General features: G+C 54.5%; 1 protein-coding gene across 1 annotated transcript in view; it reads left to right on the forward strand.

Annotated features, from left to right (window-relative positions):
• The window catches only part of IGF2R (insulin like growth factor 2 receptor), a 96,031-nt gene that overhangs the window by 61,208 nt on the left and 22,355 nt on the right, over nucleotides 1-12,468 (forward strand). The window contains exons 22-32 of the mRNA XM_072966129.1: nucleotides 1,061-1,250; nucleotides 2,699-2,869; nucleotides 3,443-3,586; nucleotides 3,669-3,844; nucleotides 4,092-4,179; nucleotides 4,589-4,804; nucleotides 5,557-5,687; nucleotides 6,083-6,180; nucleotides 9,226-9,362; nucleotides 10,531-10,721; nucleotides 12,212-12,338. Of these exons, the coding sequence (XP_072822230.1) occupies nucleotides 1,061-1,250; nucleotides 2,699-2,869; nucleotides 3,443-3,586; nucleotides 3,669-3,844; nucleotides 4,092-4,179; nucleotides 4,589-4,804; nucleotides 5,557-5,687; nucleotides 6,083-6,180; nucleotides 9,226-9,362; nucleotides 10,531-10,721; nucleotides 12,212-12,338 (1,669 nt within the window). The remainder of the gene's footprint in view (nucleotides 1-1,060; nucleotides 1,251-2,698; nucleotides 2,870-3,442; nucleotides 3,587-3,668; nucleotides 3,845-4,091; nucleotides 4,180-4,588; nucleotides 4,805-5,556; nucleotides 5,688-6,082; nucleotides 6,181-9,225; nucleotides 9,363-10,530; nucleotides 10,722-12,211; nucleotides 12,339-12,468) is intronic.

Genomic DNA, 12,468 nt, shown 5'->3' on the forward strand with positions numbered 1-12,468 from the left:
GCAGGCCTGACAGGCTCTGCCCGTGCAGTAGCAGGCGTAGCAGGTGTGCGTCACTCCTGTCAGTCGCAGGTGGCGGGGACAAACTGGGAGGTGTCCAGGCTCCTGGGAGACAGGCACGGTCAGCGTGCTGCCGGAGAGGCTGAGGGTATCCCCGCCCTCCAGCTGACTGTTGGCATCGCACCCGTCTCACCCGGCCTGCCAGGCCCAGCGGCCCCATCCTGCTCCTGGGGGCCCCCGTGCAGCTGAAGCTGCCGAGTGAGACGCTGCTAAGGTGCCTGAGCACCCACGAATGGAGAGGCCAGTGGGTGGGGGCAGCCAGGGTGGCTGGTGCCCACCACCTGGCAGAGCCATCCTGGACTTCTCTCGGCTCTGTTGTGAACTTATGGGCAGGACCAGAAAGGGGAGAGGGGGCCCTGAATCTGCACCATCAGATTCCTGTAACCACGCAGCCCGCATGGCTGCAGGGCACCTGTCTGGGGTGTAGTCTTGACCGGCCATTTCTTAAGCAGGAAGCTTTGGTCTAGGAACATCACTTTCTGTACGTAGATCCTAATTTAGTAGATGTTGTTCGCGGACAGTTAACCAGTTACAGAGAAGTCTTTCCTTTCTGTGTGTTCAAAGCAAAGAACATATTCTCCTTCAGTGGAATGGTATCAACATCTTTAAGAAATACAGGGGTATCACGTTTTATTTACTTTTAATTAACGTGACTTCAACTATATATACTTTTTCTAATGTGATCAAAAATACTGTGAAATTCTGACTACTCGTGTTCCTTCCGTTACAGATGCTGCATTATCACGTGTAACATGTATCTTGCATTTAGGGATGCGGGCTGTGCGCATAAAGCCTTAGGGGCAATTCTGGGCATTGCCATTTGGACATTCATTTTGGCCTTATGTGCTAGATTTAGGAAGTAACTGCCCAAACGTGGAAAGTTGGTAATTTTGATAATAAGTAACAACTGTTTAGCTTGGCAGGCTTTGAGTTGCTGGGGCTCGTGTTGCTGGTGAGTCACGTGCCCTGAGTTAGCGTGTGGTTCTCACTGTCCGACCTGCAGTTTAACGTGTGCGGCACGACGCCCCTCTGTGGGACCCTGGACGGAAAGCCGGCTTCCGGCTGTGAGGCAGAGGAGGAGGAGCTCAAGAATCTGAAGCCAGGAAGGCTGGTTGGACTGGAGAAGAGCCTTCAGCTGTCCACCGAGGGCTTCATAACTCTGACCTATAAGGGGTCGCCTTCCCATTCTGGAGGTGAGCCCAGATCTGTGTTGTTTTTGCAGCTGACAAATGTCTGGTGGTTCTGAGTACGTGACCTGAGCGCCCGGAGACTCTGGGCCGCACGTGCACGGCCCCCTGTTGTGTTCCGCCAGGCCCCTGGGGGCCATCTTGCCGTGAGAGGGATCCTGGACCACGGGTGCCGGGGCTCTCTCCTTGTGTCTGCCCGCCTGGTGGAGAAGTGCTGGTTCCTGCACTTGTCGCTGTTGATGAAGACGAGGCTCAGGGACCCGTTGGCGGCAGACTGAGGGCTGACCTGCATGATGCCCAGGTGCCAGCTGTTGTCCTCTGACACCAGGCAGGACCGCACAGCGTTGCCTGGAAGAGCCGGCAAGGCCGTTGCAGGGTTACTGATGAGCTCGTGTGGCTGACAGCCGCCAGTGTTTATTCTGCGGGGTTTGAATCCAGGCTCCAGCAAGCCAGGGGCACAGCACGTGCATAACCGCTCATAACTGTGTTACCCCAGCCCAGCCTATTCCTTAACCTCTCTGCTTCAGTTTCCTTATGTATTAAATGGGTACCTCTGGACCTGTTAATGTGTCAATGGCCACGAGGTTCTCCCCTGAATGCAGCCCCAGCCACTGTGGTCCCCTCGCTGTGGGAGCCTCCTCCCCACCCCCACTGCAGTAGCCTGTGTTCCGCTTGGCAGTCAGAGTGACATTTTGAATGTTAGGTCACGTCACTTCCAGCTCAGGGCCCCACCTGCACCCAGAGTAGAAGCCAGCCCCGACCCAGTGGCTGTGGGACACCTGCTGCTTCTCTCTGACGGGGTCACCTTCCACTCTCCTGGCTCAGTCCCGGTGGCCACGTGCTCCCGGAACTGTGAAGGCCTACTCGCCCACGTCCCCTCCTGAGCCTTGGTCCTTGCTGTTCCCTCTTCTCTCAGGATGGCCGGGTGGTTCATTTCCTCACTTCCGCAGGTATGGGCTCAGATGTCACCTCAGTGAGCCCGGCCGCCCCATTCAAAACCGCCACGCCTCATCCCCGCCACCCTTGTGATTCCTTAGGCCCCGTCCCTGCCACACTCCACTCCCTTTCCGCCTGGCACCTTAGGCCGAATGAGGATGTCGGCTCCCAGGAGGTGGGGGCTTTCTTCTGTGTGTTTCATTCCTGTGCATAGTAGGACCTGATAGTGATGTTTTTCTAACATTTGGGAGGATAAATGGATGTAACATTTGCATCCTTTCTGGAATGTAAGAATGCCAAGTTCATGGTGTAAACCCACCTGTATGTCAGTCACTGTCACAATGAATGTGGCCTCCCTGGAGCTCGGATCGGGTCCCTGGAACAGACCCAGTGCTGCGGCACGAATTCCCGGGGGTGGCCTGGAGGCTGGTTCTCGGGGGCGCCGTCCTGGTGCCACACACGCGTGTGGGCAGCGGCACTGTGATTGCTGCTGCTCACAGCCTGGCTTCCTGTTCCAGGGAGAGCTGATGCTTTCATCATCCGCTTTGTTTGCAATGGTGACGTTTACCCAGGGAACCCCAGGTTCCTGCATCAAGACATCGACTCTGGCCTGGGGATCCGGGACACTTTCTTTGAGTTTGAAACGGCCTTGGCCTGTGTACCTTCTCCGGTGGATTGCCAAGTCACAGGTGAGGCTGGAGGACCAGGAATTAAGAGGCTGATCAAAAATGTGTGTGTGTGTGTGTGTGTGTGTGTGTGGTGTGTTATTTTACAGGCAGCACGACATGTGTGCGTCGTGTTTTCTGTGGACAATGCCTAGAGTTAAAAAATTTCTCTTGAGGAGAGTGGGTTTGTAATTCATGGTTTTAAGCAATATTTTGGAATCAGAAGCTGCTTAAGAACAGAAGAAAACTAAGGGGAAAGTCAGATACACTGTCAGAGCTCATCACCTGAGTGAGAGAAACAGAACCAGGATGAGGCCCCGTTAGACAGTCCCTGACACCCAGTGGGGCTTCCAGGACGCTTGTTCCTGGGGGACCGGCCCCACCTCCATGTCCACAGTGCTCTGTCGTGAGTCGCGGTGCTGAGGGCCAGGCAGATGATGTTTCTGTTGTTCTGTTGGAAGCCCTCTCGGCTTGCTGTGGGTCCCCACGTTTTTCTGAAATGATGCTCTGCTTGTGCATCCTTGGTCTTCGGGGTTGGAAGTGATGCCCAGCGCTCATGGGAAGGCAGGGGTCTCCAGCATTTGCCTTGTGTTTCAGACCCGGCTGGGAACGAATATGATCTGAGCGGCTTAAGCAAAGCCAGGAAGCCTTGGACTGCAGTTGACACCTCGGCTGATGGGAAGAGGAGAACCTTCTACTTGAGTGTCTGCAACTCCCTCCCTTACATTCCCGGCTGCCATGGTGGGTGTCGCGCCTTGGACCCCAGTTGGTCCTGCCCCCCCACCCCCACCCCCACGTCCAACGGCCTTGCTGGCTCTTCCAGGCAGCGTTGTGGGGTCCTGCCTGGTGTCGGAGGACGGCAGCTTGAACCTGGGCGTCGTGCAGGTCAGCCCTCAAGCTGCCGCCAATGGGTCCCTGAGCCTCGTCTATGTCAACGGTGACAAGTGCGGGAACCAGCGCTTCTCCACCAGGATTATGCTCGAGTGCGCCCACACGACGGTGCGTGCCTGTCCCTGCCACCTCGGCTCTCTTGTCTGAGTTAGAGCTTGCCCGTGTTCTGGAGGGGGTCGGGCCATCAGCGGGGCCCGACCAGCATGTGCTGTGTCCCCGCAGCTCTGACATGTTTCCCAAGTGCCGTGTGCTGTTCTCGTGGTTGCAAGTCGGGTCAGCAAGTCAGCTCTGGCTGGCGTTTGACTGACTCTCTTTGCCAAATGAGAGCACAGTGAACTGTTGGTTTCCACCGCAGGGGTCGCCGACCTTTCAGCTTCTGGACGACTGCGAGTACGTGTTTGTCTGGAGAACGGTGGAGGCCTGTCCTGTGGTCCGCGCCGAAGGTAAGGCGCCGCCCTGCGCCGCTCAGCGACGTGTAGATGTGTGAAGGGGGCGCAGCAGCCCCGCGTGTCAGCGGGCGGGTCGTTCTCACCCTCGAGTTTTGTTTGCTCCACTCCGTTGCTAACTTTACCTGTAGCGTTTTCCTCACGTTCCTGACTGGTGGGTGGTTGGTGAGAACATGAACGTGGGGCTTTGTTTTGCTTACGTGGATCTTCAGCCTGTGACCTGAAGCTTTTCTAGAAAGCTGTCTGCCAGGCAGTTTGTCTCATGCGCACAAACCAGATGAAAACAGGTGGAAATGATATTTAATGCCTATCTTAAGACAGTTCTTAGCTGATGAAAAGTTGCGAAACGTTTGCCTGAAAGTATGAGTGCCTGTGTCGATGCCCTTCCCTCGCCGTGTTCTTGAAGGAGACAACTGTGAAGTGAAGGATCCGAGGCATGGCAACTTGTATGACCTGAAGCCTCTCGCCCTCAACGACACGGTCGTGAGCGCCGGCGAGTACACGTACTACTTCCGCGTCTGCGGACGGCTGTCCTCGGGCGTCTGCTCAGCCGGTGACGGGTCCAGGGTCGTCTCGTCATGTCAGGAAAAGCGGGGACCCGAGGGATTTCAGAAAGTGGCAGGTACTGTGGTTTTTCCTCCTTGTTTTTGCACAAGAATGGAATTACATATTTAAGACATCAGGCTACAGGTGACGTCTGTCTCGGGTGGGAAGGGTGGCTCCTGCGCTCGGGGGACAGCGTATTAGTGACGTCTCTGCTTTCGCTTGATTTTCGGAGCCGGGCCTCGGCTGATGAGCGTTGTTAGAGTTTATTTCATTCGTGCTTAGCCACGCCAGTTACTGATTCTAAGTTCATGTCCCTTTTTCCTGTTTTACCTTTGGGACCCACTGGACTATTAATGAGGTCGTACTTTCTAGACTTGAGTCCAAGGGGACACATTTTGTGTAGGCTTGGGCTGTAAAACTTATGGGGCAGGCTGTGGTCATTGTGCTGTCTCAGCAGCCGGGCAAGTGATGCTAAGTTTAAGAACTTTAAAAAAAGGAAGTTGAAGTAGTTGATGGGGGCTGCATGGGAAGACCTTGGGGGCTGTGCAGACGAGGTGACATCCTCTTAGCTCAGCAGGCTGAGGCGTGTCTGCATGTCGGTGATCCCGTGGGTAGTCTGGAAGGTCACAGCCTTGGCCAAGAGAAGGCCTGGTTTTATTCTTTCATGGTGTCATGTGATGGGGCCAGTGGTCCAGTGCTGGTAGGCCAGACACACTTGGTCCTGTGAGAGTTCGTTCAGGGTGTGTGGCGTAACGTGTCTGGGGACTAGCCTGGTGGCCTGGGGACTTCGTGAACCAGTCCTTGTCTGACTGGCTGCTTCTTGAACAGGCCTGCTTACTCAGAAGCTGACCTATGAGAATGGGGTGTTGAAGATGAACTACACTGGAGGGGACCCTTGCCACAAGGTGTACCAGCGCTCAACAGCCATCTTTTTCTATTGTGACCGCAGCACCCAGGCGGTGAGTGTGCTCAGTGCACATGGGCTGGGAGGGTCGGTCCGCCAGCTCAGGGGCCACTGTCTTATAAAAAAATCTGCTCTTACGTCTTGAAGTCTCCTGGTTAGCTTAGTTTAAATATGTTCTGTACACAAAATGGGTTCAAGCCTTGATCAACGCATGTTGAGTAAAGATCAGGACCATCCCTTACTATTTGCATCCTTAAAACTGAAGTTTCCCAGTGGGGAGGGTATAGCTCAGTGGTAGAATGCATGCTTAGCACGCACGAGGTCCTGGGTTCAATCCCTAGTACCTCCAGTAAAAATATATTTAAAAAACTTTTTTTATTAAGAAAAAGGTCTTAACCCCCCCCCCAACTGAAGTTTCCACTTCATGGGTATGTCTCTCAACTTTTGCAGCCGGTGTTCCTCCAGGAGACTTCGGACTGCTCCTACTTGTTCGAGTGGCGCACGCAGTATGCCTGCCCGCCTTTTGACCTGACCGAGTGTTCATTCAAGTAAGCGCGTGGGGATGTTGGCTCTCGGGCAGTCCGATTTACTTGATAATATTTTTGCTTTAATAGCTGCCTGAGGGACAGGGCATTAGATTAGTCAGGTGCTTTCTCGAAGCCTTAGTTCCTGAATATGAAGCTGGCAAGTTGGGTTAGGTTACCTGCGAGACCCTTCACAGCTCTGAGAGGCTTTGGTTACTTTGAGTTAAGGTGCAGGGAAGTGATTGTGGTTGAAACAGAAAACCGTGCACGATTCATGAGTCTGAGCGGATCGGAGTGAGCAGGGTGTGCCCTGGCCTCTGCTCCTCCCCAGCGGCTGCCTGTGTCTGGAGACACAACAGTGAAGAGAAAGGTGATGGCGGAGCTGCATGGGGGTGGGCTGGAGAGAGCACGAGGGGGTGACACCCAACCGGCAGGCTCTTGGTGGCCGCCTGGTTCTTTTGTTCTGTTACCTGTGGCTCAGGTGTGCCTCTGAGATCGGGTGATTGGCAGCTCTCGAGATACGGTGACCTTCACTGTGTGTGAATTTCAGTTGTGCCTCTCAGAACTATGACAAAGTAGACCTCTTGGGTTCTGTCCCGGGAGAGTGTGGTTCCCTGGGTCTCCACGTCCTGAGTATTGAGGGACATGCTGACATTTCTGCTGTGTGAGGACCCCACCTGAAAAAAATCACTGAGCTATAGCTTCCTGTCCTGGAAGAAATCTGGTCATTTCCATGTTTCCTTCCAGTCTTCTTGTTGTGTTACGTCCTTTTATTGAGATAAAGGAATAATTTTTGAAGTGTTAGTGACGTATGGAAATACATACAGTTAGTGATCTATACCAGTAAGTCCACTGTTGGCTCATCTCCTGACTCCGGCTCCTTACACCACCGCTGCCCAGGCCTGGGGTCCACATCGCACTGTACCACCGCGTGGTACTTCTGACAGAGTCTGTGGAGTTCAGTCTTGGTCTTCATTTGAAAAGGCTTGAGCTTATCCTCGCTGGCTTCATACAGAATTCTGGGTTAACAATTTGTGTGTGTGTATCAGCACTTTGAAGTTGTCCATCATCTTCCTGTGCTTAGCACTGCGGGTAGAGAATCTGCCCCCTTTGGTCCTAGTGTCATGCCTTCCCTGCGTACTTCCCTGTGTGTATTCCGCAGTCTCGCCTGATTGGCTTGTACAGGGCTTTATTGTCTGGGTTGCTTGCAAGTCGGTGCTCTCTGAAACTGAAGATGCGTGTCTGTTACTAGTTTCGGAATATCTGCAGTTACTGTAACTTTGAATGTTGCCTCTAACCTTATCTGTCTCTTCTGGAACTTCTATTAATCATTTCTTAGACATTCCTATTCTGTCTGCTTTTTAGTATCCTTTTCATCAGTTTCTGTACTGTATTCTGTTTCCTTAGACCCATTTCCAGTTTTATCAGCTGGTCTCTTAGCTGGTTTAATTCGCTGTTTTGACTGTTGCCTTTTTAATTTTCATGACTGTAATTTTCATTCTAGGAGGTCTGTTTGGTACTCTTTCTAATCCACCCTTTCTTCCCTCCATTTTGCCCCCTTCTTTCACTATAGTTTCAGTTTCCTCTTTTGATCTTCAACCATTTACAGTAAGCCTCTGAGCTGGTCCATTAGGTGAAGTTCTTGAGGACTTGCTTCTGCAAAAACTGATGTCTCCCACAGATTCCAGTATTAGTTAATGCTGGCATCTTTTCTCTCTTATCCTATTTATGGTCCATCAACTTTCAGACAAGATTGGACGTGTTCTGGGTGGTGTGGCCGTTGACGGTCCATCAACTTTCAAAATACCTCGGACTCTCCATTCTGGAAGCAGTGCGCCACCCTGGTTTATGTGGCTTTATCTTGCACCTGCACCACTGCAGTCACCCGTCAGTCGGTCCCCTTGCTACACGTGGGACAGTCCGGCATGATGATTAGAATGAACCTGTTAAATTACAGGTCAGTGAGGGTGCTTTTGCTGAAACCCCTCAGTGCAGTGAAGCCCGTCTCAAGCTGGAGTCCTCAGTACAGACTGGAACACCCCCTGTATCATGTCTCACCACAGCCCCTGCTTTTTCACTCCTCACGTCTAATCTGCTCCAACCACATGGGGCTCCTTGCCTTTGACCTCACCAGGCTCTCTGTGCCCCAGGCCCTTTGCTTGTGCTGCTCCCTCTGCCTATGTTGTGCTGTGCTGGGTCCCTGGATGCCTGGCTCTTCCATATCTTCCTGAGTTTATTCAGAGGTGGCTCCTTAGGAAGGCGGTCTCTGAGTGATGTCTGATTTCATCTCCTCTTCCCTCTCCCAGACTTTATCCCTGCCCACCCCACCACCCTGCCTTTTCTTCTCTTCACTGTGGTTGCCATCTGATATACATAACAAAAAAAAGTTCTTGTCTGTGGTTTTTCTTCCGCTGGTGACTTCTGCAGGCTTCATAAGATGGGCGATTTTGATCTGTTTTCCTTCAATACAGCACCCCCAGTTGTGGGGCACGTGGTTTTTGAATGAATGAGTGATTCTCACTCAAGTGGTGTTCTTGTCTGTCTCTACCTGGACCTGGTGCCCCGCAGGTGGAGTATTTGTCTTTCTTACCTTTGACTCTGCACCTGGTGTGGGGCTGGTTCCCAGTAACTGTCCTTGTTTGGAATTTGTGTAGTGAGTAAACCTTTGAGCAGAAAGTCCGCCCCGGCCGGTTTTACGTCAGTGATTGCTGGCGGCCTCGGGCTCAGACAGCAGGTGGCCTTCCCGGGCTGCCTGAGGGGTGCCCGTGTGCTCCAGCCGGGCACCCTCGTCTGCTCACCGGCCTGAGCAGGACAGGCGCTTGCTGTTTGCTTTTTCAGGTTAATACATAATTGCATTGAACAAGGCTTGATGTTTCCTGAACTCAGGCTGTGTTGCTGCTGGTTGACCAGAGATGGGAGAGTCCAGCATAAAGTTCTGTCCCTGGAAGGACCTGATTCCCAGGGTGTCAGGACTAGGCTGTGCTCTAAGTGCCAGAGCCTTTCCAGATGGGGCACTGAGGACCCCGTTAGACAGAGCTGAACCTGACGGCCGTGCTTTCTTCCCTTCAGAGATGGGGCTGGGAACACCTACGACCTCTCACCCCTGTCAAGATACAGTGACAACTGGGAGGCCATCACGAGGACGGGGGCCACCGAGCACTACCTCATCAACGTTTGCAAGTCTCTGGCTCCCCAGGCTGGCTCGGGTGAGGGGTCTCTGGGTGGGCTGGTGGCTTGTAAGGGGCTTTATGGGGAAGGAACGAGTAAGAGCGAGGCTCCTTGAAGGTGTGTTGCTTTCTGACATGTGAGTGGTTTGGCCAAGAAGTAACAGGAAGAGTTATCTGAGGGTTAGTGACTGACCCTGGTGTGGCCCAGGACAAATCAGTGCTGAAGGTTCTGCTGGAAACGCTATAACCTTTTTTGAACTTGAGGAGACAGAGGGAGAAATAATCATCATTGCAGGTAATTCTCAGCAGGGCAGGAGATTGGAGGGTGTGAAAGGAGATCTGGGTGCCTGCCCCCCACATCTACTGAGAGGAATGTGGGTGAGGGCCTCTTACGATGCACCCAGACCCCTGGTGCCAGTGATGAGACTAGAACTCAGCGGTCCACGTGGGGCCAGGGGCGATGCATAGAGACCACGGTGCCCCGTGTTGGGATCCTGAAGACGAGACATGTCCCATTTTCATGGAGTTTCATGCAGCTTGCTCACGTCTTGTCTGGCTTCAACTCAAGGGGTGGGGGAGGTGATTTGGTTTATTTATTTATTTTCAGTGGGGGTGCTGGGGATTGAACCCAGTTCCTCGTGCACACTAAGCATGCACCCCACCACTGAGCTGTACCCACCCCTGTTATGTAACTATGATAAGTGTTTCCATCCTCTGCATGGTCTGAGGCCGTGGCCCACTTCCCGTTGCCTTGTGTGCTGGCCAGACTGGTGACACTGAGGTTCTTAACCTGTGAAGGGGCTCATTTGTCCGGGGCAGATGGCACAGGCATTTTGGGGACTGGGAAGATGGCTCAGCTCTTGGTGGCTTCTTAGATAAACACAGTCCATGAACGTAGGCCATTTAAAACGTCCCGTTGGCTTGATCGAGGTATTTAGCGTCATCCTGCTTGGGGGTCGGGAGTAATTTAGGCTGTCGTGCCTTAGACTCTCCCCACACCCCAGCCCCACGTCCACCTGTGGTAAAACAGCGTTTAATGGAGGGAGAACTCACGGGGTATCTTTGGCACGTGACGTATGTAAAAGGAATCACTGACACTTCGGAGTGGTTGTTAGAGTCAGTATGTCGCAGCTGGACACACGTGCCTTGTGAGCCCAAGGCTGGAGAACCGCTGATGTCGCTGTTCCTCGCACCCCTTGTGCCGCAGAGCCGTGCCCTCCAGAGGCGGCCGTGTGTCTGCTGAGTGGCTCCGAGCCCGTGAACCTCGGCAGGGTGAGAGATGGTCCCCAGTGGAGAGATGGCGTGACTCTGCTGGAGTATGTCGACGGTGACCTGTGTCCCGATCGGATTCGGAAGAAGTCTGCCACCATCCACTTCAGCTGCAGCGAGAGCCAAGTGGTAGGTGACACAGCGGCCTCGGCCCCGACGTGCAGCTCTGGGGATGGTACGTGTCCCAGCTCGGCGGGACTGGTGTCTTCCTTTCCCGGGAGGAGAGTCGAGGGGCTCGGGGTGGCCGGCCTGACAGCGGGTGAGAGCAGCCCGGCCTCGGCCCTGTGCTCCTGGAGTGCCTTCCTTCTCTGGCCCCCGGGCTGCCCTGAGGTTTTAGTTCTAGAATTAGTTGATTCTCTTTAAAGGTTGGCTTAGATTCCCCAAAGGCTGGAGTGGAAACTGGTATCTGGCAGCTTGCCCTCTGTCTTCCTCGAGGCCACTTGGGCAAAGCAGAAGGGCGGGCAGAACCAGTCCCAAGGTGGCTCGCCCACCCCTGACTGGGTGACCCCGTAACTTAACCACTGAACTGGTCACCAATTCACGACAGGAGATCTACCTGTCTCACCAAGTCGCCGTGAGGCTGAGAGGAGGTGCGAAGCGCCGGGCGTCACGCCTAGTGTGTGGTCAGTGCGCGGCAGCTGGGTTCCCGCCTCCGCGGTGATTCCTTTCCCTGATGGGTCGGTCTGTGCAGTTAAGCAGGTGTGGGCTGAATTAATGGTCTCTCTGGACTGCTGTTCACCACGGGAACGTCTCTGCATGAAGGCGAAGCCCGGGTGCTGTTCTGTGAGATTTGGGTTGTAGCTGATGTGAGTGAGGTCGGGCTGGGCCAGCGCACTCCACGTCAGGTCGAACTGCTACCTGTCCGGCGGCGTTCGGCCGGCAGTGGGAGGGGCCCGGGACGCAGGCCACTCGGGAACCTGCGACCTGCCTGCCCTCCTGGCAGGGGTGGTGGCTGAGGGTTCCTCCCGGAAGATAGTGCAGAGGTGTGGGCCAGGCCCCTGGGCCACTGAGGTCTGGAAACCTCGGCTCGGGGCTCCTCACGAGGGTGCCAGGGCTGCAGGGCTGCGCAGGCCTGTGGTGGCCCAGGAGCCAAGCCGGCGTGGGGTTCACCGGGGAGGGCAGGTGCTGCTGGATGACTGTCACCCACTCTGTGTGGACGGAACGTGTTGGAGACGTCGGGAGCCAGCCCTCACCGGTGCGGTGCGGAGACTAGTTAACCCACACTGGTTCTTCCAGAGGGTCTTGTTGTTTTGTCCATCGTAGCAGATTTCATTTCCTGGACAGAATCACTTCTTTCCTCACTCCTGACTCCCAGCAGCCCTTTGAGCTCCTTTGTCCACCCTGTCCTTGCCCCGTCTTCTGTCTTAGCTGTGGGAAAACCTTCCCGCCCCCCCGGGGATTTCAGCCTATGTCTCACCCTGTGTGTGTCAAGCCCCCCGTGGTATCTCAGGAGCAAATCCTGACCCTTTTATTTTCCTCAATCTGCCCTCGTCTCGCAAAGACGTTGAGATGTTCACGCCCTGTGGTGCTTGGCAGGGAAGCTCCTGCCTGAGTCAAGTCGGTGTCGTTGGGTCTGTCAGGCGTGTGCCCCGGCGGTGACGTCTGTCCTCTGCTCGCAGAACTCCAGGCCCATGTTAGTCAGCGCAGTGGAGGAATGCGAGTACACCTTCTCCTGGCCCACGGCAGCCGCGTGTCCCGTGAGGAGCAACGTGCACGGCGACTGCCAAGTCACCAACCCCGCCACAGGTGAGGGACCCCGCCGGACACACTGCGCACACACACAAGCTGGTCACACCACACACACACTGCCAGTCACACTGCACGCACAGCACACGGTGAGAGGCCCAGTGTGAGTCTGGGGAACGCGGCACCCCGA

The sequence above is a fragment of the Vicugna pacos genome, chromosome 8 (assembly GCF_048564905.1).
Source record: "Vicugna pacos chromosome 8, VicPac4, whole genome shotgun sequence".
In the NCBI taxonomy this organism is placed as follows: domain Eukaryota; kingdom Metazoa; phylum Chordata; class Mammalia; order Artiodactyla; family Camelidae; genus Vicugna; species Vicugna pacos.